Below are 27190 nucleotides of genomic sequence, written 5' to 3'. Positions count from 1 at the left end.
TTGCTTTCACACTCCCCACCTGCAAAGTATGAGACATGGGGCTAGACAGGTGTAGTGGGATATACCTGTATTCGGACTTGGGATGCTGAAGCAGGAGGATCATGGGTTCTAGGCCATCCTGGCTACACAGCATAAGTCATCTAAAGTCACAATTCTGTGGTTAGTGTTCTCTATATACTTTTAATGCCAGTGTTTAAACTTGACTTGTTTTTAGGCAACTACTCTAAGAGTGAGGAAGTTAGAAGAGAACATTGAAGCAGAAAGAGCGGCACATTTGGAATCAAAATTTAATTCTGAAATTATTCAGGTAAGATGTAAACATATTTTTTGGCATGAATTTTCTCTGGTTGTAACCACTAGGAAACTAAGGTGTGGTTGAGAATGGTAACACAATGCTGTCGCTGTATTTTGGGTAAGGGTACAATTTTGGATACGCTATTAGAGGAGATATTGGCACTCTAGCCTCAGGCCAGAGCACCACCACTGTCTGCCCTTGTCTCATCTGTGGGGGCATTTGTACTGCAATAGAAGAGTACAATGTTAGTGACAGAGACTCAATGACTTACGTCAATATTAGTCGGCTTTCTGTGACTATAATGGAATATGTGAGACAACCTAACCCAATAACTGTAACTTGAAAGAGATAAGGTTTTATTTGGCTCTTGCTTCTTAAGTCCATGATTGAGTGGTTCTGCTTCTTTGGTTCTCTGGTGAAGCACCTCATCATGGTGGAGTATGGAGTACACTCTCCTCTGACCTCGTGAGCCAGGAAGCAGAGCAAGAGAGAGCAGGGTCCCACCATCTACTTGAGGCCATGTTCTTGTCCATGTGAGGGTTAGCCACACAATCCCACCTCCCAATGGTCTGTGGTATGGCCTAATAGTGCTGTTCAGGGCACTAGGCTTTTGACACTTGGATTCAAGAGCCAACTGCAACATTTTGAAAAACGTGAGCTATCACCACTTGACACTTTGCAGAGAGTATTTAGTTCCTCCCTTGTCTGCTTATTCTTGTTCTTTCACCATTTTTCAGGGTTTGGCACCCTGGGAACACTGGTCTGGACTTTGCTATCTTCAGGATGTATGAGCAATACATTATTCTGTAGCATCCAGCAGACTCTCCTTAAAGTGGTATATAGCTATTTAAGAGCTATAAATCATTGGTTTGAGAGAATGCACTTGTGTGTTTATTCTGTTGTTGGCATCAATTTTAAGATGTTGATTATGCAAAATTTCATATATATGCAAAAGCTGACAAATTATTAAAATCAACTCATAGTACACCCATCACCCAGCTTTAAACCTACCTCAAGCCAATTGTGTTTGTATTTCTCCCCTACACTGTCCTGTTTCCAGATTGTATTAAGGAAATACAAGTTATCAAGTCATATCACCATGAATATTTTAGTCAGATAGTGTTGTTTGACTATAACAACACTTCTACAGTAAAAAATTTCCGGGGTGAAGGGATCTGTTTAAGCTTTTTTCTTTTTAAATTTAAAATTGCTCATGTTGGTGTATGTGTGTGTGTGTCTGAGCATGCACACATGCATGCACGTGCCAAAACACACATGAAGGTCAGAGAAGACAGCTTGTGGGAGTTGATAGTATCCTTCTACCAGGTGGGTCCTGGTGATTGAATTTGTGTCATTAGGTTAGGTGACAAGTGCCTTTACCTACTGAGCCATCTTGCTAGCCCATGTTTATGCTTATAATAATATTCATGTCATAATGTTTCCTTTAGTTTTCAAAAACCACTTATAATATTTTATAAAAGAAATGTGAATTCATTAGAAGATAAAGATTAAACACATTGGTAGGCTGGATAATACTGTGTTAGTTTATGCTTTTCATATCTCAGTTCTTCATTCTTCTATATTTTTCCCATCAAATGCATTAAAAAAGAGACTAAGTTTTTGCTTATTTTCTTTTTTGACTTTTATGCATTAGTATTTTATTTTCGAGATTGTAATTTAATTACATTTCTCCTTTCCCCTTTTCCTTTCCAAACCTCCCATATACCTCTCCCCAATCTCTGAATTTATGGCCTCTGTTTTCATTAATTGTTATTGTGTGTGTGTGTGTGTGTGTGTGTGTGTGTATATATATATATATATATATATATATATATATATTCATATTCCTCGGTATAACCTGTTGAGTCCATATAATGTTGCTTGTATGTATGTTGGCACAGGCCAACAGGATTTGCTGAATGAGGCAGAGGCAGGAGGATTTGAGGCCAGCTTGTTTATTTTCTTTTTAAACCAAAACATAAAGAAAGGAATATTTAGATAAATGACAATCTGTGGCTGATAAAATAGTCTATTCAATTTAAGATGGAAACACATTTCTTAGCTTTTTAAAACTACTTCTCTGTCATCTGGTAGTTACGGATCCGAGACCTTGAAGGAGCTTTACAAGTAGAAAAAGCCAGCCAAGCAGAGGCTGTTGCTGATCTGGAAATGATCAAGAATGAATTTAAAGAAGTCGAAAGTGCATATGAGCGAGAAAAGCATAATGCACAAGAAAGCTTTACAAAACTGAATTTGTAAGTATCTTTTGGTAAAATTCTAAATCTGTGTGAAGATTTTAGGATTGCTGAGTTTGAATATGTAGTACTTTATATACTAATATAAAGCTGCTATCTGTGGTAGACCAGAGAGCATAGGTCTTTGTAAGACATATGCAAATGCCCTTGTAGGCAAATATGGGGATACTCTTTTGCTGTAAAGTTTCTAAGCAGTTCCAGAAGCATATTTATACACTAGTAAGTAAAAATATCAATGCATTTGCCCTTCTAAAATTAATATAGCCATGTCTTAAACACCTTAATTTATAAGCCACATGGGGAGATAATGCTCAGGATTTTTTGAAGTGCAGAAATAATAGTAGTAGCAGTAATTACGACTAGTGGGAAATGTGCATTATGGTTCATTATGTACATGGCCACCAAATAATTAATTTAACTAATTTAACATTCTATGAGGTAGCTACCTTTTATTTATCCTGTTTTTTTCTGCGTGTGACATGAGTGTGCATATGTTTGTGTCTGTGCACCTGTGTGTGTGCCTTTGGAAGCTGGAGGTTGACGTAGAGTGTCTTCCTCAGTTGCTCTCCAAGTCATCATTATGACTGTTTGAGCCTAAGTCTCTCACTGGACCTGGGGCTCCACCATTCAGCTAGACTGGTTGGTCAGTGATCTCCAGAGATCCACCTGTCTCTATTCCCCGAGAGCTGGAGTTACAGATCTCAACTCAGGCCTTTACGCTTGTGTGGCATGCACGTCACTGACTAAACTTTCTCCTTGTCTTAGTTAGTGTTCTGTTGCTGTGGAGAGACACTGTGACCACGGCAACTCTTACAAAGGAAACATTTAGTTGGGGCTGGCGTACAGTTTCAGAGCTCTAGTCCATTTTCATCATGGTGAGAAGCATGGCAGCATGCAGGCAGACATGGTGCTGGAGAAGGAGCGCAGAGTTCTACATACTGATTTACAGGCAATAGGAGAGGCTGTCTGGGCCTAGCTAGAGCTTGTGAGACCTCAAAGCTTGCCTCCACAGTGACACACTTCCTCCAACAAGGCCACACCCCCTAATAGTGCCACTCCCTATGGGCCAAGCATTTAAACATATGAGTCTATGAGGGTATTCCTCTCAAACCCCCACTCTCCTTTACCTTTTTCAGGGGAGTTTTGAGACAGGGGTTTCTTTGTGTACCCTGGCTGTCCTGGAATTTGCCCGTCAGACACCTCTTAAAGATGATTGGTTAACAAAGCTTCCCCCATCACCAACCCAATACAACTATATACAATAGGAACAGATATCTCGAAAAACCAAAAAAAAAAATTATAACCAACATAAACAATATTAAGCAAGGAATACATGACAAATGTTTTAATAAACATTCTATTCCAAAGAGTCTCAGCTAAATCATAAGAGGAAGATAACTATGACTATGTAATCTTCATCCCCATCATAGACCTGAGAAGGGAGATATCGCTTGAGTAGGCAGGAAGTGCAGTCAAGCAGCTTCCAAAGTGAGCAGTATATGATGGAGACAATTGGTTACCTGAGCAATCACCCAAAGTCTCATGTGCAATGTTGAAGCAACCAACTTTGGCTAAGGCCTAGCATAACTGACAGACCATTTTTAGAGGCATGGAATTTTTCAGAACTGTCTTACTCTGTCTTGACAAGGTTTGACAGTCTTTTTCTCGTATCCTGCTTGTCCTGTCTGGACATTGTACATTTTGTCAGTGGTTGATGGGCAGTTCCTTGCCCAAAGGCCAGTTTTGCCAAGAAGAAAACATGCTCCAAATGGAGTGTCTTTGGTACTCAACATTCTCTCAGGAATAGATTGGTGCTGTCAGGAGCAATCATGTCTCATGTCAACAGAGCCCTAAGTTATTTAAATGCCATATTCTACAGATCCTTGAAGTGGTTGAAGATTACCTATCTAGGCAGAATATCTCTATGTATCTAAAGAACCTAATCAATATGATTATATGTATTACAATAATATTTAATGCCTGTAAAACTTAAAGACTAAAACTTCATGTCATAATATTAAATAATCTGTAAACAGATGTGCAGCAAATAAGAACAGTGACCTCAAAAAGTAAACAGTGTACAAGTATCTTGATCAGAAGAATAATATATAATGCAATATGAAAATATATCCTAAAAGTTGTATCAATATACAAAACGTCCTAAACAGAGATAGAAACATGCACATATACAATCTGACAGAATAACTTTGCATAGGTGTAAAAATATTGTAAACAGAAATAACAAATATAATTTTAACTTGTACAAATTATACAAATATACAAATATATAAAATTATACAAAAACTATACAAATTATACAAATATATAAAATTATACAAAAACTATACTGATATAAATTATCCATAAATAATAGCTCACAAATATTCACTGTTTCCCACTATTATTATCTTTTTTTTTTTAACCTACATAGTTTCCATTCCAACCCTCTACCTTATATAATCAACCCCTAAACAGTGTTCCCAACCCTGAGGACAAACTTTTTTGGGAGAGGGGATGTTGTCCTCTAGAATTGCTTCCAGCTGTCATGGGGATGATGTTCTCTTTATGGGATCCTGCAAAAGTAAAGTGATGGTTAAGTTTCAAAATTACTGTCTACCATAGTTGCAAATGATTTCTGAGCAGTCGATAGGGTTTTTTCCAAAGTTTTTATTTGGAGTTCTGGCCAGAATGTCATGAGAAGGTGCACCATTTCAGCAGCTGGTACCCAAAAACCAGTTTTATAGCAGCATCACGATGTCATCTCAACCAGATAGAGTTGTTTCTGTGGGGTCCCATCTTCTTCCTGGAAACCTCAAAGATTACTACAGGGAAAGGATCTGTAGAAAACTTTATTGTTCATCATGGAAAACTAAACATTATTCATAGAGACATACATTCAATAAAGAATATGATATAGACAAAATAGAAATGGAGAAAGTAAGATTTTTCCTAAAGTCTTCCTTCTGTCCAATACCAGATGGCTCTCCATATGAGACAGAAACTCTGAATGTTCTTTTTAACAACACACTTGGGTTTAGAGAAGTACAGAGTCATTGTTCAACTCCAAAACCAGCTCTATATATTCATAAATATATATATTTAAATGTAGGTAGGAAACTAAGAATTTCTTCCCAGAGGGTGAGAATGAGGTAGTAAAGTCAAGGGGGGGGGGTGTCATTTTCCTTTTGGGACCAATATGGTCCCAGATAGCTGCAAGCCTGGCCTTCACCCTCACCTCCTGGTGAGGTAGGTGCTTTCCTCTTTCATGAACTGCTCTCTCACACGAGGCAGGGAAGTGGAGAGTTGCAGGCCGTCCAGTCATTTATTGGGCTTGGCATCAAATGCTTTAGTATGCTGCCCTAGAAATTAGTCTGGATCCTGAAGTAGGACGTTGTTTGCCGTGTTCTTGAGTGAAGAGCCCTGGCAGTCCTAGCAAGCTAGGTCTAGTTGCTCAGCGCAGTAGGAGTGGTCCCAGTCAAGATGTGGGCCTGCCCGTTACCATTGCCTTGACTCCAGTCTTTCCTGCTAGGTAGTCTGACAAGTAATCAAAGCTAAGTGAAATTGCTTCCTGAGAGATAGGTTTCTGCTTTGGTTAGCATCAGGCTTCATCCTTTTCCTTCTAGAGTGAGATTCTTGGAGAAATTCTGATTTCTTGGGGTTGATTTTCTCAACAATCTGTAGTCAGTTAAAGGGTCACAACTGGACTATGTCTTTAAACAATTTTTAAGGTTTATTTATTCTATTTTATGTTGTATAAGTATTTTGTATATGTGTATGTACAGCCCATATAAGACTGGTGTGCAGAGAAGTCCGAAGAAGCTGTTGGATTCCCAGGAACTGGGATTACAGGTAGTTGTGAGCTACCATGTGGGTACTGGGAACTGAACTCAGTTCTGTGCAGTAGCTGTGAGTGATCATAACTACTGAGCTGTAGACAGATTTTTCTTTGGGCCTCCAGCTCACTAAAAATGATACCGAGACTTACTAATTATGAAAGATTGGCCTATAGCTTGAGTTTATCCCTTAGCTCTTATAACTTAAATTAGCCTATTTCTATTCATTTATATGTTGCCTCACGACTCGTGACTTTTCCCTCTCCTGCATGTCTCGCTCCCTTTGCATCTGACTGGCAACTCCTCCTCTCTTCTTCCCACAGCTCTCCGACCCCAGAAGTCCCTCCTAACTTGTTCCTGCTTAGTTAGTGGCCTTTCAGCTCTTTATGAAACAGTCACAGTGACACATCTTCACACAGTGTAAAGGATATTCCACAACACGGAGCCATCTTTCCAGGCTCTGAGCTGTCTATTTAGAATATCTTCATTTCTGCCGGGATGGAATACAAAGAAGGAGAGAGTAGGATTTGATAAAGGGAGTGGGAAAGCAAAGGGGAGGAACAAGAAGCTTTCTGATGGACCCAAAATAGAGAGTTTTTGTGACGTTTCCATGCTGTGTGTTACTGTACTTTCCTCATCTCACCTCCTTCTGTAACCTTCCCATGTCTTCTTTCATGATGGCCCCTTCCTCCACTCAATAGTCTCTGTTTTCATGTTGTGTGGGTGTTTGAGTGTGTGCATGTGCACTGCACACGTGTATTTATGTATATATTTAAATCTATTCCCCAGATGAGTGTAAATGTGGTATTTGACTTTCTTCTTTCTACTATTCTCTCTTGTGAATGACACTTTTTAAAAAATATTTTATTTTATGAATGTTTTTCCTGCATGTATGCATGTACATGCCTGGTGTTCTCAGAGACTAGAAGAGGGTATCAGATCTTCTGGGACTGGAGTTGTAGACAGTTGTGAGCTACCAGGAGAGTTCTGGGAGTTGAACCTGGGTATACATCATCTTCTGTGTTGAGCTATCTCTCCAGCCCCCGAACCACACTTTCAGTTTATAGCTCTGAGAATAAGGAATTTTAGGGCAGGATATGAAAGACTGATGTAACAACAGCTAATAATGAAGCTATAAAGTAAATGGTACCAGAATATTAGTAGTGGTTGAGTAGTTTTGTTCTTATTTAGGAATTAAACTTGGATTTTCATGAGTGATGAAGGAGGGCTTTCTAGGGTGTAATGGGAGAAGCCAAACGCTTGGTGGCTAGATTCTGGCCACCTGGGTCTGGTTCTGCAGCTTCAGGACAGTGTCCTCATGGTTGTGAAAAGTGGTCACATGACAGATTGCGGTGCCCAGGGCATAGTGGCTGATGGGTATTGGTAAGGAGAAGGTGCAGTGGCCAGAGAGCTCCTGGCAGGATCAAATAAGCTCCAGGCCCAGAGCTCCCATGGTGAAGGCTGCCCAGACGGAGCCCACGAGTGCCAGTGCCCAAGGTCACTCTTCACCTCACATTGTCGCTGTCACTGGACAGGGCCGTTAAAGTTGCTTGTTGCCAGGATTTCACTGGGTGGCAGGAGCAGATATGTACGACACATCTGCATTTCAGAATTAGAGTTCTAACGCACAGTGTCTTAGACGTGATGTTCTGCTATGAAATTGTTTGAGGTGGAGCAAACCGCATTTATGTCACTACATTTTCTTAGCTGTAAAGTTACTTTAAATCTAAAACTTACAGGAAAAGCTTTTTAATGATTTTGGATTATAGAGCTTTCAGATGTAGTTTGATCTTAATTAGTTATGTAATTGATTATTGGACAGTAGTAGGGAAAAGATTGTGATAAGCCTCAAATCCAGTCTACATTGAAATATAATTTAAAATGACTTTAAAGATAGGATATTGAATCGACTGCAGATAATTTTTATTTTTTGTGTTCCTCAATAATTAGGAGCTTCTTTATTTTTCTAAATGTGTTTCTGAATAAAAACAGTGTTATGGTTTAGTGGCACCGTTATTTATGTTCTTGCTACAATACAGCCTGAAGAAATGTTACTTGTTTTAAGGAACATGTTATTGACAAACTGTTAGTGGAAGTTAAAGTAATCAGACTCCAGTAAGGAAGCATCCTGTCTATAGGCTTCCTTCCCGTCTGTTCTTCCCCAGCCGTCTGCTTTGTAAGTCCTGACTCTCCCGGGATCCATACCCAGGAGCTCCCTAACCTGTGCCTTTCTTTCCTTAGGCTGGCTGTGGCTGTTAGAAGTGGAGAAACTAGCTTTATATCACATTGCTAACAGAAGGGAATCACACCTCATTTTAGTGATCTTAGAGTTTTACATTTTTAAAATATGTATTGTTTTTATTTTATGTGTGTGTGTGCTTGCCTTCATGTGTGTGTCTGCACCATGTGCACTTAGTGCCTGAGGAGGCTAGAAGAGATGTCAGTTCTCAGGAACTAGAGTTTTATGTAGGGAGTGGACAGCTACGGTGTGGGTGCTGGGAACTGAACCCAGGTCCTCTACCAGAGCAACAAGTCCTCTTAACTGCAGAGCCATCTCTCCAGCACCAACCCTAGGTTTTGAATTTTAAAAATGGCACAAATTGTACATAAATTTAATGTTGTATGTGTTGAATAATAGTTATTTTGACTAAAATGCTAATTTTTATCAAGTTAACACTTGTTCATAGTTTAAAGAGTAAACAGCACTGCCAACATGATGAGACACAGCAGCGTGACGCCTTTGCCTTTGGCTCCCAGTTCCCTTCATGTATGGCAGCTGCTTAGTTTTTACTGCTGTTGCTTTGATGTTAACTTTATGTTTAGTTTAAAAAGATTGTCTTTTATTGTAAAAGGATTATATTTTTAAGTGTGTATGTGTATGGGGGCGGAGAACGAGTGAGTGCATGTGGATGGAGGGCAGAAGTTGATGCTGGATCCTTAGGAGCTGCTGCACTTAGATAGTTTGGAGTCACCCAGAGTGGGCACTGGGAATGGAACTCGTTTTTTTGGAAGTACTCTTAATTGCCGAGCCATCTCTCCAGTCCCCAACTTTAGATTTAAAATTGCATGTATGTTTTGCTATGCTTTTGTTCCTACCTTTAAATATTATAAGGTAACCTCTGCTGATTGAGCTCTCCTGCCTGCTTCTGTCACACAATATTTACCTGTTCCTTCCTGCTTCTATTCCCCCAGAGTGATAATCTGAGTGCAGCATCCTTTTTCCTACACTATTTTCTTGGTAACTTGTCTTTGTTTCTTTATGGCAGTCTTATTAGATGTTTTGCTGTTTATTTTACCATGTGCTTTGCTTGTGTTCTCTCCAGATGCCTACAATAGTACTTGGTTATAAAGCAGCAGTAGTGAGAGCAGCTGAATCAGCAAATAAGGCACAAATGTAGTTCCTTATTACCCCATGAATGGGTTTAGCTCGTGATTAAATAACTCTCTTATTTTCCTTTCAAAACAGGGTTTTTCTCTTTAGTCTGGGGTGTCCTGAGCTTACTGGTAGACCAGACAGGCCTTAAACTCAGAGATCTGCCTGCCTCTGCTTTCTGAGTGCTGTGATTAAAGGCGAGTGCCACCACTGCCTGGATGATTAAACAACTCTAACACATACTCATAATGAGTCTGTCTGATTAACCAATCACTGAAGTATTCTTTTTTATTTTTTATTTTAATTTATTATTTGAGGCAAGGTCTCTCTATGAAGCTTTCATTGGTCTGCAACTCACTATGTAGACTAGGTTTTCCTGGATTTTGTTCTGTTTTTTTGAGATAGGGTTTCTTTGTGTAATAGAGTCCTAGCTGTCCTGGAACTCGCTTTGTAGACCAGGCTGGCCTCAAACTCACAGAGATCCACCTGCCTCTGCCTCCCAAGTCTGGGATTAAAGGTGTGTGTCACCATGCCCAGCTGTCTGGCTATTTTGAATTTAACTTAATTTTTGTACTTTTTACTTGTGTGTGTCTGTGTGAGTGGATATCATGTGTATGTGGATGCCTGTGGAGGCCAGAAGAGGGTGTCAGAGAGTTACAGATGGTTATGAGCCGCTGATGTCAGGAGCTCTAGGGCCAGACTAAAGAGCAGCAAGCACTCTTCATACTGAGCCATCTCTCCAGCCTCTTCAAGTCTAGTAGTCTGAAATTCTGTCCTCTTGTGTTTTTTCTAAAGTATCCCTCTGGGGCCTTTCTGTCTCTATCTGACTTTTCAGATTTCTTGATGTACTCAGGACCTGTCTTTAACATCCTCCTTGGAATTCCTCTGACTTCTTCCATTGTGAGCCCCTTGATTTCTAATCTCATGCTGCTTGTCATTTGATTTGCTGCATTGCAAATTAGCTTCTTGGAAAGCTTATATATCAGGGAGAGTTTACAGGCACATTCTGAAAATCACTTTTGGTCTTCACGCCTTTTTGTAAGTCAGCTGGCTATTCAGTTCAAGTGTTAGGCAAGTGTGACATCTGATTCTTGATCTTTTGTTTGTGATCTATGGTTTCCTCTGGAAACTCAGTGTCTGCATCTGAAATCAGAGACAGATGATATTTTACTTTGTTTATAGAGACTCACTTTGTAATGCATGATGAAATAATAATACGGATGACTTTTGTACTCTATGGACACTCCTCTCTTGATCCAGAACTCTCAAGATGCCAGGCCTCCTGTGAGCTGTTTCAGCCTGGAATTCCTAAAGCACAATACTCATGAGCTGCCTTTCTGTGATGTCCACACGAGAACATACACAGCTCCATGTGATGGCGCTCATGGAATCTCAGCACTTGGGAGGCTGTAGAGGAGTCTGGCAGAGTTTAAGCCAGCATAGTACATTTACAAAAAGAGAGTTCCAGGCCAGTGTGAGATACATGACGAACCTCTTAGAACACAAAACCAAACTAGTGTAAACACAGTTTAATGCCAGCCTGAATTACATTTAAATAATAACACACATTGTATTGTAAAGAAATTTATATATCCTTGTCAGAACACAGTCCAAGAATGGAGTCATGTGAAAATTCAGAATGTTTGTGAGAAAACTGAAGGAAAAAGACAAGAGTCTTGTGACCTCAGTTCCTTCAAAACACAGAATCGTGTTTAGAATGTGTTATTGTGCTCCACCCAGTTTGGGGGATAGGAGTGAGCTTGCTTCAGCTGTGGTTATTCATGTGCCTCAGTGGAAAAACATGTTTTTGTCATGTACAGCTTGTCCTTGTCATTGCATACTTCATTCAGGTGATTCTTCTTAACTCTAGAGTACAAATTGTCTGATGCTCTGAATAAATCTGGCTATTACGTGAGACTTTTGTCCACCTCATTTTTAGTCCCCCTCTCCCAGGTTCACGTCTCCAATGAGAGCAGTAAACATATCCTCAAAGTAAATGAACATTTTGATTTTTTTTTTTTTGTTTTTGAATCTTCCTTACGCCAAATCAATTCTATTAGAAGGGATACAAATATTTGTTTCATTTCTGATGTATGTTAATAACCTTATCACTCATTTTAAGATAATTTTCTTGGGGGCTCAGTCAGTAAGATCACATGCTCTGTAGTCACGAGAGACTGAGTTTGAATCCTCATCACCCATGTCTGAAGTCAGTGATAACGAGCTTCGGGTCAGTAAGAGACGGTCTCAAGGAGAACACTTGATACCCTGCTGTTGCCTCTTTGTGTGTGTCTGTGTGCACAGGTGTGTTCACTTGCACACTCAAGAGCTTACAACCCCACCCCATGAACTTTTATCAGTTTTGAGGCAATTTCTGAACTGACTTAATTGAGACGGGTAGATTTTGTTCATCAAAAATAATAGTGGCTGGGTGGTGGTGGCGCACGCCTTTAATCCCAGCACTCGGGAGGCAGAGGCAGGCGGATCTCTGTGAGTTTGAGACCAGCCTGGTCTACAAGCTAGTTCCAGGACAGGCTCCAAAACAACAGAGAAACCCTGTCTCGAAAAACCAAAAAAAAAAAAAAATAATAATAATAATGGTGATATCCCAACAATACCATTCCATTCTCTTTTTTGTATTACCTTGGACACAGTTCAGATACCTACTCTCAAAGGAGAACTGTTATTCGCTTAAAGTCTTTCATTTAAGAATGCATAAACCTTTTCATTTGAAAAAAGGAAAATGGGCATTAAAAAGCCTTTTGGCATGTAGACATGATATATAGAACATTGCCTACTTGTATGAAAGAGAAGTACATTTGAAAAACCTGCTCTGACATTTTTAACTTTTCAGATTAGAAAGAGAGTATTTCTCCAAAAACAAGAAACTAAATGAAGAGATCGAAGAACAGAAGAAAGTAATTATAGATCTTTCAAAGAGACTCCAATATAATGAAAAAAGTTGCAGTGAGTTACAAGAGGAACTTGTGATGGTAAGGTTAAAGATAGAAACCCTATGGCAATGGCTTTATTGGGCCATATTTGATGTGTAGCAAGTTTATCCCCCACCGTATATCATGAGATAATAGTGTGAAAGTAATTTTAGTGACATCGTTCAAAGTTTCAAGCTGGAAGTTCCAATTGCATCAAATATATACATAATTCTCTAACTTGGAACAGTTGGGAAAAACCAACCGAATTAATAGTTCTCAATCATAGAATGTTTAAAAATGATTTTATGATTTTACTTAGGTGGAAGATAATCAGGATTTGTAAGTAATAGATCTAATAATTTTATTGACTTCATTTTCTAATCATTTTGTAATAAACATTACATTTCATAAATATCTAATCAAATTAACTGTTGTGAGTGAGCTAGCTATCATGTATTTTTTTTCCTAAAATATTGATATTTTCTTGTGGATCATCTTTTGTTTGAAAGGTACCAGCATCTCCCTGTTGCATCAGAACACACCCAGCTTCTTGTCATGTAATCTGGGGGCTCTTCATTCTGGGTTCGTGTTAGCTGTCTGGCTGCCTTTCATCTGTCAGAATTCTGGCTTTTTAACATATTACGATTATATTATATACTCTTGTTGACTGAAATGCTCTTTGTTGTCCATTTACAAATGCTTGCCCATCCTGTAAAGTGGTGGGAACCACAGCAGGGAAGAAAGCATAGTTTGTAGTCACACCGCACGTCCTCCAGTCTTGTCATCGTGCACACTTCCTCAGAGACTTGGCTACTTCCCTTTCAGTTGTGTCAAATGGCTCTTGAAGATTCACACTGAGGAGAATGAAAGTTATTTTTCTTTCCTAAAAAGGTAATGAAAGGGTTATATTAAGAATCAGTGACCAACTCAGTGCTTCCAAGAAGAAAGGTAGTTATGGAATTAAATTAAAACTCTTTAGTATTTAAAAATTATTTTTGAGATTTAAAAAAATGTGTTTTGTGTGCATGAATTTTGACTTGAACATATGTTTGTGTGCCACATGCACACAGTGTCTAAGGAGGACAGAAAAGGGTGTTGGTTCCCTGGAACTGAACTACAGACAGTTGTGAGCTATCACATGGGTGCTGGGAATTGAGCTTAGGACCTCCAGAAGAACAGGCAGTGCTCTCAATCTCTGACCCAGTTTTCTAGGTCCTCTTCAGTATTTTCAAATGTTCCTACATTGTATATAGTCCCTATTCATCATAAGATGGCCAGTACCTCAGATTCAGGGGCCAATCCTGTTTGCTGTGCACGGATCATTTGTCATCTGAATGTAGGTTTAGTAAAGGGTAGACCTTCCTATTTAGTGTATATTCACGGATATGTGTAACATATATGCCATAGACTCTTCTGTTTCCCCCACAGCTTATATTTAAACTTCTGCATTCTAGGCAAGCACTCTACCACTGAGCTGTTTTGTGCGTGTCCTAGTTCTTAACTCTTAGTTCAAAGGGATGAATTGGTAAAGAAAAATACCCTAGGGTGGCCGAGCTTACTAAACATTCTTCTCAGTAGTTTGGAAAGTGGGTCAGAGTGTAAGAGTGCAGAGTTCAGACGTTATCACTCCAAAAGTTGCACAAGTTTTCCTAGTCCTAGCCTAGAGCTTAAAAAAGTAGATTTTAAAAAAAGCAAGACTAACTTAATTCACTACAGAGTTTATGGGTGTTTTGTGATCAGAAAATGTACTTGGTTGCAAGAGTTTTAATTTTAGTTTGACTTTTGCATGTTGATGGCTAGTCTAAGGCAAGTTTCAGCTCACCAGAAACTTTTATTTGCTTGGCATTCTTTCTATTAACCTGATTATTTTGGTGGTGTTGAAAATTGTAGACTAATTGTTTTGCTCTCTCTCTCTCTCTCTTTCTCTCTCTCTCTCTCTCTCTCTCTCTTTCTTTCTTCTTTTTTTTTTTTTGGTTTTTGGTTTTTCGAGACAAGGTTTCTCTGTTTCTCTGGAGCCAGTCCTGGAACTAGCTCTTATAGGCCAGTCTGGCCTCGAACTCACAGAGATCTGCCTGCCTCTGCCTCCCAAGTGCTGGGATTAAAGGTGTGCACTATCACTGCCCAGCCCTGACTAATTGTTTCTTTAAAGCTTGATAGGTCACAAAAAGCAGTTGCAGATCTAATGAGAAATGTTTAAAAAATTATTGGGTTGTAACCAAAGTGATGTAACGTTTATATGTCAAAGTAATGAAGTTTTCCATTTCGTTTATCTCTGAAATTCTTTGTATCTTACTGTTATTTTAAGTTAGCACACAGTGACAGGGTTTCTAAGTTATGTTTTTCTATTCTGTAATTAAATACTTTAACAAATGTGACTTAAGGGAGAAGAGGTTTACTTTGCTGTGTGGAAAGATAAAGTCCTTGATGATGAAGGAATCATGGCAGAGGGGCATGAGGGAATTAGTCATTTTCATCTGTAGTCAAGAAGCAGGGTGATGACTGCCTGGGCGAGCTCTGTTTACACAGCCCAGGGAATGGCACACCATAGTGGGTTCTTTAACTGAGCCTGATCCCTCGTAGTCATGTCCAGAAGCTCTTCTTATCAAGGTGACAATTGAGATCCACTGGCATAATTTCGTTTTGGCATTTTCATACACACACATATATATATATGTGTCATATTGTCTTTTTCACACATGTCTTATTTTTTTATCTCTCTGCTTTTTTCTTTCCTATTGTTATTTGTCTTTCAACTTTAATTGTTGTTGTTTGTTTCTGTACTCCTGAGGCTTGAAACCTGAGCCTCCTGCATGGTAGGCAAGAGCCATACCACTGAGTTTCTATCCCAACCCTGAGGCCCTTTGTGTTTTCTGTTTTTTAAAAGTGTCCTTTTATTATTATTAATGTTGTGTGTGCATCATGTGTATGTGGGTGTGTGTGGAGGTCAAAGACAGCCTTCAGATGTTGGTTCTCTCCTTCCTTTGTGGTCCCGGGCAATCAAACTCAGGCTGGAGCAGCAGGTACTTTTACTGCTGACCCTGTTTGAAGTTCCTGCTATTTCCTTACCTGACTGTATTAGGAAATTTAAATAGCAGTTAGTGAAAAGTTATTGAATGAAAATAGTATTGCTAGTAAGTATATTTTTCTTTCTATAAAGTTATTAATTTATTGCTTTTCCTAAATTTTGTTGTCATGTTCTTTTTTTTTTTGTGTGGTTTTTTTTTATTAATTAATTTATTTAATTATTAAAGATTTCTGCCTCTTCCCCGCCACCACCTCCCATTCCCTCCCCCTCCCCCAATCAAGTCTTCCTTCCTCCTCAGCCCAAAGAGCAAGCAGGTTTCTCTGCCCTGTGGGAGGTCCAAGGACCACCCACCTCCATCCAGGTCTATTAAGGTGAGCATCCAAACTACCTGGGCTCCCACAAAGCCATTACGTGCAATAGGATCAAGAACCCATTGCCATTGTTCTTCAGTTCTCAGTAGTCCTCATTGTCCATTATGTTCAGCGAGACCGGTTTTGTCCCATGCTTTTTCAGTCCCCGGCCAGCTGGCCTTGGTGAGTTCCCGATAGATCATCCCCATTGCCTCAGTGTGTGGGTGCACCCCTCGCCGTCCTGAGTTCCTTGCTCGTGCTCACTCTCCTTCTGCTCCTCCTTTGGATCGTGAGACTTCAGTCCAGTGCTCCAATGTTGGTCTCTGTCTCTGTCTTCTTTCATCGCCTGATGAAGGTTAATATTCAGGGGGATGCTTATATGTTTTTCTTTGGGTTCACCTTCTTATTTAGCTTCTCTAGAGTCACGAATTATAGTCTCAATGTCCTTTATTTATGGCTAGAAACCAAATATGAGTGAGTACATCCCATGTTCCTCTTTTTGGGTCTGGCTTACCTCACTCAGGATAGTGTTTTCAATTTCCGTCCATTTGTATGCAAAATTCAAGAAGTCATTGTTTTTTACTGCTGAGTAGTACTCTAATATGTATATATTCCATACTTTCTTCATCCATTCTTCCATTGAAGGACATCTAGGTTGTTTCCAGGTTCTGGCAATTACAAACAATGCTGCTATGAACATAGTTGAGCATATACTTTTGTTGTATGTTTGGGCATCTCTTGGGTATATTCCCAATAGTGGTATTGCTGGGTCGAGAGGTAGGTTGAACCCGACTTTCCTGAGAAACCGCCACACTGCTTTCCAAAGTGGTTGCACAAGTTTGCATTCCCACCAGCAATGGAAGAGAGTGCCCCTTTCTCCACAACCTCTCCAGCAGAGGCTATCATTGGTGTTTTTGATTTTAGCCAGTCTGACCGGTGTAAGATGGTATCTTAATGTTGTCTTGATTTGCATTTCCCTGATTGCTAAGGAAGTTGAGCACGATCTTAAGTGTCTTTTGGCCATTTGAACTTCTTCTGTTGAAAAGTCTCTGTTCAGCTCAGTGCCCCATTTTATAATTGGATTGATTAAACTTTTACGGTCTAATTTCTTGAGTTCTTTGTATATTTTGGATATCAGACCTTTGTCAGTTGCGGGGTTGGTGAAGATCTTCTCCCAGTCAGTGGGTTGCCTTTCTGTCTTAGTGACAGTGTCCTTTGCTTTACAGAAGCTTCTCAGTCTCAGGAGGTCCCATTTATTCAATGATGTCCTTAGTGTTTGTGCTGCTGGGGTTATACGTAGGAAGTGTTCTCCTGTGCCCATGTGTTGTAGAGTACTTCCCACTTTCTCTTCTATCAGGTTCAGTGTGTTTGGACTGATATTGAGGTCTTTAATCCATTTGGACTTGAGTTTTGTGCATGGTGATATATATGGATCTATTTTCATTCTTCTACAGATTGACTTCCAGTTCTGCCAGCACAATTTGTTGAAGATGCTCTCTTTTTTCCATTGTATACTTTTAGCTCCTTTATCGAAAATCAGGTGTTCATAGGTTTGTGGGCTAAAGTCAGGGTCTTCTATTCTATTCCATTGGTCGACTTCTCTGTTTTTATGCCAGTACCAAGCCGTTTTCAGTACTGTAGCTCTGTAATAGAGTTTGAAGTCAGGGATGGTAATGCCTCCAGACGATCCTTTATTGTATAAGATTGTTTTGGCTATCCTGGGTTTTTTGTTTTTCCATATAAAGTTTATTATTGTCTTCTCCAGATCTGTGAAGAATTTTGATGGGATTTTGATGGGGATTGCGTTGAATCTATAGATTGCTTTTGGTAGAATTGCCATTTTTACTATGTTGATCCTCCCAATCCAAGAGCAAGGGAGGTCCTTCCATTTTCTGGTGTCCTCTTCAATTTCTTTCTTCAAAGACTTAAAGTTCTTGCCAAATAGATCTTTCACTTCCTTGGTCAGAGTTACCCCAAGGTATTTTATGCTATTTGTGGCTATCGTGAAAGGTGATGCTTCTCTGATTTCCCTCTCTGCTTCCTTATCCTTAGTGTATAGGAAGGCAACTGATTTTTTGGAGTTGATTTTGTATCCTGCCACATTACCAAAGGTGTTTATCAGCTGTAGGAGTTCTTTGGTAGAGTTTTTGGGATCGCTTATGTATACTATCATATCATCTGCAAATAACGAAAGCTTAACTTCTTCCTTTCCAATATGGATCCCCTTGATCCCCTTATGTTGTCTTATTGCTATTGCTAGAACTTCAAGCACTATATTGAAGAGGTATGGAGAGAGTGGACATCCTTGTCGTGTTCCTGATTTTAGTGGGATGGCTTTGAGTTTTTCTCCATTTAATTTAATGTTAGCTGTCGGCTTGCTGTAAATAGCTTTTATTATATTTAGATATGACCCTTGTATCCCTGATCTCTCCAAGACCTTTATCATAAAGGAGTGTTGAATTTTGTCGAATGCTTTTTCAGCATCTAATGAAATGATCATATGGTTTTTTTCTTTCAGTTTATTTATATGGTTGATTACATTGATAGATTTGCGTATGTTGAACCAGCCCTGCATCTCTGGAATGAAGCCTACTTGATCATAATGGATAACTTTTCTAATGTGTTCTTGGATTCGGTTTGCCAGTATTTTATTGAGAATTTTTGCGTCGATGTTCATGAGTGAGATAGGCCTGTAATTCTCTTTCTTGGTTGGGTCTTTGTGTGGTTTTGGTATCAGGGTAACTGTAGCTTCATAAAAGGAATTTGGCAATGACTCTTCTGTTTCTATATTGTGAAATACATTAAGAAGTATAGGTATTAGCTCTTCTTGGAAGTTCTGGTAGAATTCTGCATTGAAACCATCTGGCCCTGGGCTTTTTTTGGAAGGGAGATTTCTGATAACTGTTTCTAATTCTTCGCGACTAACAGGTCTATTTAGATCGTTCACCTGGTCTTGGTTTAGGTTTGGTATATGGTACTTATCTAAAAAAGTGTCCATTTCTTTTGCATTTTCCAGTTTTGTGGCATACAGGCTTTTGTAGTAAGATCTAATGAGTCTCTGAATTTCCTCTGTGTCTGTGGTTATGTCCCCCTTTTCATTTCTGATCTTATTTATTTGCGTGTTCTCTCTCTGTCGTTTAATTAGTTTGGATAGGGGTTTGTCAATCTTGTTGATTTTCTCCAAGAACCAACTTTTTGTTTCATTGATTCTTTGGACTGTTTTCTGTGTTTCTATTTTGTTGATTTCTGCCCTCAGTTTGATTATTTCCAGTCTTCTACTCCTCCTGGGCGCGTCTGCTTCTTTTTTTTCTAGAGCTTTCAGGTGTGCTGTTAAGTCCCCAATGTATGCTTTCTCCGTTTTCTTTAAGTGGGCACTTAGTGCTATGAACTTTCCTCTTAGCACTGCTTTCATCGTGTCCCATAGGTTTGAGTATGTTGTCTCTTTGTTTTCATTAAATTCAAGGAAGACTTTAATTTCTTTCTTAATTTCTTCCTTGACCCAGGTGTGGTTCAGTAGTTGACTGTTCAGTTTCCATGAGTTTGTCAGCTTTCTGGGGGTAGCATTGTTGGTGGCTTCTAACTTTAATCCGTGGTGATCTGATAAGACACAGGTGGACACTGATATTTTTTTGTATCTGTGGAGGTTTCCTTTGTTTCCAAGTATGTGGTCAATTTTCGAGAAGGTTCCATGAGCTGCAGAGAAGAAGGTGTATTCTTTCCTATTTGGGTGGAGTGTTCTATAGATATCTGTTAAGTCCATTTGATTCATTACCTCCAACAATTCTCTTAATTCTCTATTAGTTTTCTGTCTGATTGACCTGTCCATTGGTGAGAGAGGTGTGTTGAAGTCTCCTACTACTAGTGTGTGTGATTTGATGTCTGCCTTGAGTTTTAGCAATATTTCTTTTACATAAGTGGGTGCTTTTATATTAGGAGCATAGATATTCAGGATTGAGACTTCATCCTGCTGAATCGTTCCTGTTATGAGTATAAAGTGTCCCTGTCGATCTCTTCTGATTGATTTTAGTTTGAAGTCAGTTTTGTTAGAAATTAGTATGGCCACACCTGCTTTTTTCTTAGGACCATTTGCTTGAAAAACCTTTTCCCAACCCTTTACTCTGAGTAGATGCCTGTCTTTGTGGTTGAGATGAGTTTCTTGCAAACAGCAGACTGTTGGATCCTGTTTTCGTATCCAATCTCTTAGCCTGTGCCTTTTTATTGGTGAATTGAGACCATTAATATTAAGTGATATTAATGACCAGTGGTTGTTAACTCCGGTTATTCTTACTGCTTTTGGTAGAAGAGTTTGTGTGTCTCCCTTCTTTGAGTTGTGCTGTTGAAGGGTTGCTAGATGCCTGGGTTATTGTAGGCAGTGTTGGCAATGTTGGATTCCTTGGGTTGTGATTTTCCTTCTATTACTTTCTGTAGGGCTGGATTTGTGGCAACGTATTGTTTAAATTTGTTCTTATCCTGGAAAGTCTTGTTTTCTCCATTGATAGTGAACGATAGCTTGGCTGGGTATAGTAGTTTGGGTTTGCATCCATGGTCTCTTAGTTTCTGTAGTACCTCTATCCAGGACCTTCTGGCTTTCATGGTTTCCATAGAGAAGTCAGGTGTAAGTCTGATCGGTTTACCTTTATAAGTTACTTGGCCTTTTTCCTTTGCAGCTCTTAATATTCTTTCTTTAATCTGTATATTTTGTGTTTTGATTATTATATGGCGAGGGGACGTTTTTTTTTGATCCAGTCTGTTTGGTGTTCTGTATGCTTCTTGAATATTGAAAGGAATATCTTTCTTTATGTTGGGGAAGTTTTCTTCCATAATTTTGTTAAAAATGTTTTCTGGACCTTTGAGCTGTGCCTCTTCTCCTTCTATCCCTGTTATTCTTAGGTTTGGTCTTTTTATTGTGTCCCATATTTCCTGAATGTTTTGTGATGAGAATTTGTTGGTTTTGGTGTTTTCTTTGATCAGTCCGTTTATTTTCTCTATGTTGTCTTCAGAATCTGAGATTCTTTCTTCTATCTCTTGTATTCTATTGATTATGCTTGTTTCTGTAGTCTCTGCTCGTTGACCTATATTTGCCATATCCAGCTGGTCCTCAGTTTGTGTTTTCTTCCTTGCTTCCATTTCAGTTTTCAATTCTTGGACTGTTTCCATTACCTGTTTGATCGTTTTTTCTTGGCTTCCCAGGGTATCATTTACGTATTTACTCATTTCTTCAAACTTTTTGTTATACTTCTCATCCATTTCTATGAGGGCGTTTTTTACATGTTGTTTAAGGGACTCTATTGCTTTCAAAAAGTCAGTTTTTTCCTCTTCTCCTGTGTTAGGGTGTTCAAGTCCTTGTGTTGTAAGATCATTGGGTTCTGGTGTTTTCATGTTGTTTTTCAGATTGTTGGGTGAATTCTTGCCTTGGCGTCTGCCCATCTCCTCTTACCGATGCTATCTATTGGGTTTGATTTAATTGTAGCGGGGCAATCTGCTCTCAGTGCAGGCTTCACTGTTTCTTGCCCGCACTATCCTGCATCCAGTGCTTCCGCCGCCTAGGCCTGCCTGCCGGTGCTTCCGCCGCCTAGGCCTGCCTGCCGGGCCTGACTGCCGGTGCTTCCGCCCCCCGGCCTGCCCGCACGCCGGTGCCTCTGCCGCCCGGACTTGCCTGCGTGCTGGTGCCCCCGCCACCCGGGCCTGCCCGCGCGCCGGTGCTTCCGCCGCCCAGGCCTGCCTGCCGGTGCCTCCGCCTCCCGGGCCTGCCTGCGCGCCGGTGCTTCCGCCACCTAGACCTGCCTGCCGGTGCCTCCGCCACCCGGGCCTGCCTGACGGTGCCTCCGCCGCCCGGAACTGTCTGTGCGCCGGTGCTTCCGCCGCCCAGGCCTGCCTGCCGGTGCCTCCGCCTCCCGGGCCTGCCTGCGCGCCGGTGCTTCCGCCGCCTAGGCCTGCCTGCCAGTGCCTCCGCCGCCCGGAACTGTCTGTGCGCTGGTGCTTCCACCGCCTAGGTCTGCCTGCCGGTGCCTCCGCCACCCGGGCCTGCCTGCCGGTGCCTCCGCCGCCCGGAACTGTCTCTGTTGTCATGTTCTTTTGATTTTCTTATTCATCTGTCATTGCCTTTAGTAAATCTTGATACTTTGATAATAAGGGAAAAGACAGGAAGCAGAAAACTAATGGATTGAATTAATTTTCTTTATATTATTTGTTTTTCTTTTTACTTTTTAAAGATTTATTTTGTATGTATACAGTGTTCTGCCTGCATGTATGTCTTCATGCCAGAAGAGGGCACTAAATCTCATTATAGATGGTTGGGAGCCACCATGTGGTTGCTGGGAATTGAACTCAGGACTTTTGGAAGAGCAGCCAGTGCCCTTAACCTCTGAGCCATCTCTACAGCTCTCTTATTTGTTTTTCTTAACAAAATTTATTTTCACAGTTTAACATACATACACACACACACACACACACACACACACACACACACTCCCACCCTTCCATATTCTCCTCCCATTGCCATGGACCCCATTCTCCCTAAAGGTCCTTTCCGAAGTCCTTTCCATGTCTTTTATTAAATTTGTGACCCAGGCAATTTAACCAGGGCTTTCCACATGAGTGTGAAACTATTCTTTGGAACAGTGAACTCAGCAGTGGCTACACAACTTAAAAGACAGTTACTTTCTCTCTCTTCCAACATTTCTAAGTAGCCAATAGCTCCCTGGGGAGGAATAGGGCTCCAGGAACCTTTCCTTCCTCTGTGTGACTGGCTGTCGACAGGCCTAGGAGTCTATCTATGTTAAGATAAATGCACTCGCTCTGAGTTCATGATTGTGATGGCCGAGTCATCATGCCTACAGGATAGCATTTCATGGCTCTTCTGCTCACCACCCAGCTTTCATTTCTTTCTGCTCTCTCTTCTATAATGTTCTCTGAGCCACAGAGGGGGTGAGGTGAGCATTCTCTTTAGGGTTGGACACTCAACAGTCCCTTGTTCTTAGCATTTTGACCAGATTTTGTGTTTACAGCCATCCACTGCAATAAGAAACTTCCCAATCACAGCCAAGAACAAAACAGGTATTTAGAAGATTGCTTGACACCTTATCAATTCAATAAAACAATAGTAGTAAGTTTCAGTCAGGACCTATGGCCTTCCCAGACATTAATTTTTGACCAGATTTATGGAAGAAGGCATGAATTCTTTCCTCTGGGTTGGACCTCAGATCCAATCAGAGGACAGTTGGTTACCTCTTATCCCAGTTAGTCTTAACTATCAACTTGATACAACCTAGATGCACCAGAGAAGGAATCTATCAGCAGGATTACCCTGATTAGATTGACCTGGGACCTATCTGTCGTGATTGTCTTGGTTGTTGATTGATGTAGGAAGACCCAGTCCACTGTGGGCAACACTGTTTCCCGGGAAGGTGTTCTTGGCTGTGTAAGAAAGCTACCTAGGGGTGAGTAAGCTCGCTAGCAGACAGCATCCCTCCCCAGTTTCCACTTAAGTTCCTGTTCTAACTTCGCTCAGTGATGGAGAGTAACCAACAATCTGAAAAAACCCTTTCCTCTCTTATATTACTTTTGGTCTAGAGTATTTCATGACCACAACAGACATGAAACTAGAACATACCCATAAGTCAAGCTACTATTGTATCAGTGGGCACATCTGGGTAAAACTGTTGATGAGTATTCCCCCTTTAGCCTTCACTGCACATTCTGGAACTATGCATAAAAGCCAGCAGGGAGAGAGCTCTAGTTTAGTTCCATATTGGTTTTTCTATGTCCTATAACCAGTGTGTGGTGTCGTCAGCATTAGGGTATTCCCGTCTAGTTCTGTGGGCAATCAAGAGCAGATGCAACAGCCTGTGCTGTTCTGGGGCCTCTAAGCCCCTCCTGAACAACGGCTAATAGGGAGCCATCCCACGCCTGCCCTGGGATTTTCACTCCATCACTCATGGCTTGTGGGATTGGCACTACCCATCCATGTAGGGTACATATGTTTTTGTTTTCTCTGTTTCTTATTATGGTAAAATATATGAATATAAAGTTATCTTTTTAGTGCAAAGTTAACTAAATATTTTACATACTCATTTATTGATTTTGTTCTTAAAAAACCAAGGCAAGGTGTTTAGTAACACAGGCCATGTTGATGAACTCTGGTTTCGCTGACTTTGCCTTCAGTAAGGTGGAAGGGAAACCAAAGGTGATTCCTGACGTCAGTCTCAGGCCTCCATATGGACGGATGTGTACACACATGCAAACCACTCCAAAATAGGAAAATAGAAATAAAATAACAAGTTAAAAGATTAAAGCCACAAAGCATAAATTTTGTAGTGTTATATCTTAAAACTCTGGTTTCTGCTTTGAATGAATACTTTTCTTTATGAAGAGAATTTGACTAATGAAGAAACTTTTACCTTTTCCTTTATTCATTTTGGGAACAAAATTGTTTTCATGGTGGTGTGTAATCTTTCTGACATTTATTTTAAGCATAGGTGTTTGGTATTTGACAGGATATAGAAGGGTAACATAAAGTATGCATGGCTAGTTCTCTCTTCATGCCAACAGTATGTTTCTAGTTGAGGTCCTGTTAAGGACCATTTTTCAAGCCTGGTCTTAATTTTCTCTGCTGCATTGGAAGAGAAAAATTAAAATCGCTTTCCTCGTTGGTTTTCCAGTGAAGCCCTGATACTATTAGTAAGACACAAGGGCTTCAAGCAGTCTTGAGACAGAAATAACACTGTGTAATCTGGCCCAGCATAGTAAGACTTAGGTCTAAAAGAGACTCTGTATGCCCTAGTTCAGGACATACAAAATGTTAGCAAACCGCCCTCAAAGCGATTGCTCCTCTGGTTCAAGACATATAATACAAATATAGAATGTAAGTTTGGAAAAGTCCAAACTGGGTAAATACCCCTCCCCCCCCACTTTTTTTGAGTCAGGGCTTCACTATGTAGTTCTGATTGGTGTGCAGTTGCTATGTAGACCAGTCTGGCCTCAAAGTCACAGAGATTGGCCTGCCTCTCAAGTGCTGGGGTCAAAGGTGTGCACCCTTTGCCCAGCCTTTCTTGGAGTTTTAAAAACTTTATTTAACAGATAGTCAGGTGAGTTTAAATGACAGTGAAATTCCATTCTTCTTCCGGTTACTAATTATTGGCCTATGGTGATTTTTAATGTCATAGAATCGAGTTTCAACACAAGACACTTAAAAAGTGAAGAAAATTAGTTTGATATTCACCTGACCATACGACATGAATCTTTTTTTTTCTTGCTGATTTTTTTATTAATTAATTAATTTAATTATTAAAGATTTCTGCCTCTTCCCCGCCACCACCTCCCGTTCCCTCCCCCTCCCCCAATCAAGTCTTCCTTCCTCCTCCGCCCAAAGAGCAAGCAGGTTTCTCTGCCCTGTGGGAGGTCCAAGGACCACCCACCTCCATCCAGGTCTATTAAGGTGAGCATCCAAACTACCTGGGCTCCCACAAAGCCATTACATGCAATAGGATCAAGAACCCATTGCCATTGTTCTTCAGTTCTCAGTAGTCCTCATTGTCCATTATGTTCAGCGAGACCGGTTTTGTCCCATGCTTTTTCAGTCCCCGGCCAGCTGGCCTTGGTGAGTTCCCGATAGATCATCCCCATTGCCTCAGTGTGTGGGTGCACCCCTCGCCGTCCTGAGTTCCTTGCTCGTGCTCACTCTCCTTCTGCTCCTCCTTTGGATCGTGAGACTTCAGTCCAGTGCTCCAATGTTGGTCTCTGTCTCTGTCTTCTTTCATCGCCTGATGAAGGTTAATATTCAGGGGGATGCTTATATGTTTTTCTTTGGGTTCACCTTCTTATTTAGCTTCTCTAGAGTCACGAATTATAGTCTCAATGTCCTTTATTTATGGCTAGAAACCAAATATGAGTGAGTACATCCCATGTTCCTCTTTTTGGGTCTGGCTTACCTCACTCAGGATAGTGTTTTCAATTTCCGTCCATTTGTATGCAAAATTCAAGAAGTCATTGTTTTTTACTGCTGAGTAGTACTCTAATATGTATATATTCCATACTTTCTTCATCCATTCTTCCATTGAAGGACATCTAGGTTGTTTCCAGGTTCTGGCAATTACAAACAATGCTGCTATGAACATAGTTGAGCATATACTTTTGTTGTATGTTTGGGCATCTCTTGGGTATATTCCCAATAGTGGTATTGCTGGGTCGAGAGGTAGGTTGAACCCGACTTTCCTGAGAAACCGCCACACTGCTTTCCAAAGTGGTTGCACAAGTTTGCATTCCCACCAGCAATGGAAGAGAGTGCCCCTTTCTCCACAACCTCTCCAGCAGAGGCTATCATTGGTGTTTTTGATTTTAGCCAGTCTGACCGGTGTAAGATGGTATCTTAATGTTGTCTTGATTTGCATTTCCCTGATTGCTAAGGAAGTTGAGCACGATCTTAAGTGTCTTTTGGCCATTTGAACTTCTTCTGTTGAAAAGTCTCTGTTCAGCTCAGTGCCCCATTTTATAATTGGATTGATTAAACTTTTACGGTCTAATTTCTTGAGTTCTTTGTATATTTTGGATATCAGACCTTTGTCAGTTGCGGGGTTGGTGAAGATCTTCTCCCAGTCAGTGGGTTGCCTTTCTGTCTTAGTGACAGTGTCCTTTGCTTTACAGAAGCTTCTCAGTCTCAGGAGGTCCCATTTATTCAATGATGTCCTTAGTGTTTGTGCTGCTGGGGTTATACGTAGGAAGTGTTCTCCTGTGCCCATGTGTTGTAGAGTACTTCCCACTTTCTCTTCTATCAGGTTCAGTGTGTTTGGACTGATATTGAGGTCTTTAATCCATTTGGACTTGAGTTTTGTGCATGGTGATATATATGGATCTATTTTCATTCTTCTACAGATTGACTTCCAGTTCTGCCAGCACAATTTGTTGAAGATGCTCTCTTTTTTCCATTGTATACTTTTAGCTCCTTTATCGAAAATCAGGTGTTCATAGGTTTGTGGGCTAAAGTCAGGGTCTTCTATTCTATTCCATTGGTCGACTTCTCTGTTTTTATGCCAGTACCAAGCCGTTTTCAGTACTGTAGCTCTGTAATAGAGTTTGAAGTCAGGGATGGTAATGCCTCCAGACGATCCTTTATTGTATAAGATTGTTTT

At 40.4% G+C, this 27190-nt stretch overlaps 1 protein-coding gene across 2 annotated transcripts in view; it reads left to right on the top strand.

The window, feature by feature from the left end:
* Window positions 1–27190, top strand: part of Ccdc171 (coiled-coil domain containing 171) — a 339088-nt gene that overhangs the window by 56199 nt on the left and 255699 nt on the right. For both annotated transcript variants that reach the window (XM_057784865.1, XM_057784864.1), the window contains exons 7-9: window positions 215–307; window positions 2390–2550; window positions 12611–12749. In XM_057784865.1, coding sequence (XP_057640848.1) covers window positions 215–307; window positions 2390–2550; window positions 12611–12749 — 393 coding nt within the window. The remainder of the gene's footprint in view (window positions 1–214; window positions 308–2389; window positions 2551–12610; window positions 12750–27190) is intronic.

Source organism: Chionomys nivalis, chromosome 11 (genome assembly GCF_950005125.1).
Source record: "Chionomys nivalis chromosome 11, mChiNiv1.1, whole genome shotgun sequence".
Classification (NCBI taxonomy): Eukaryota; Metazoa; Chordata; class Mammalia; order Rodentia; family Cricetidae; genus Chionomys; species Chionomys nivalis.
This window is presented reverse-complemented; position numbering and strand designations above follow the sequence as displayed.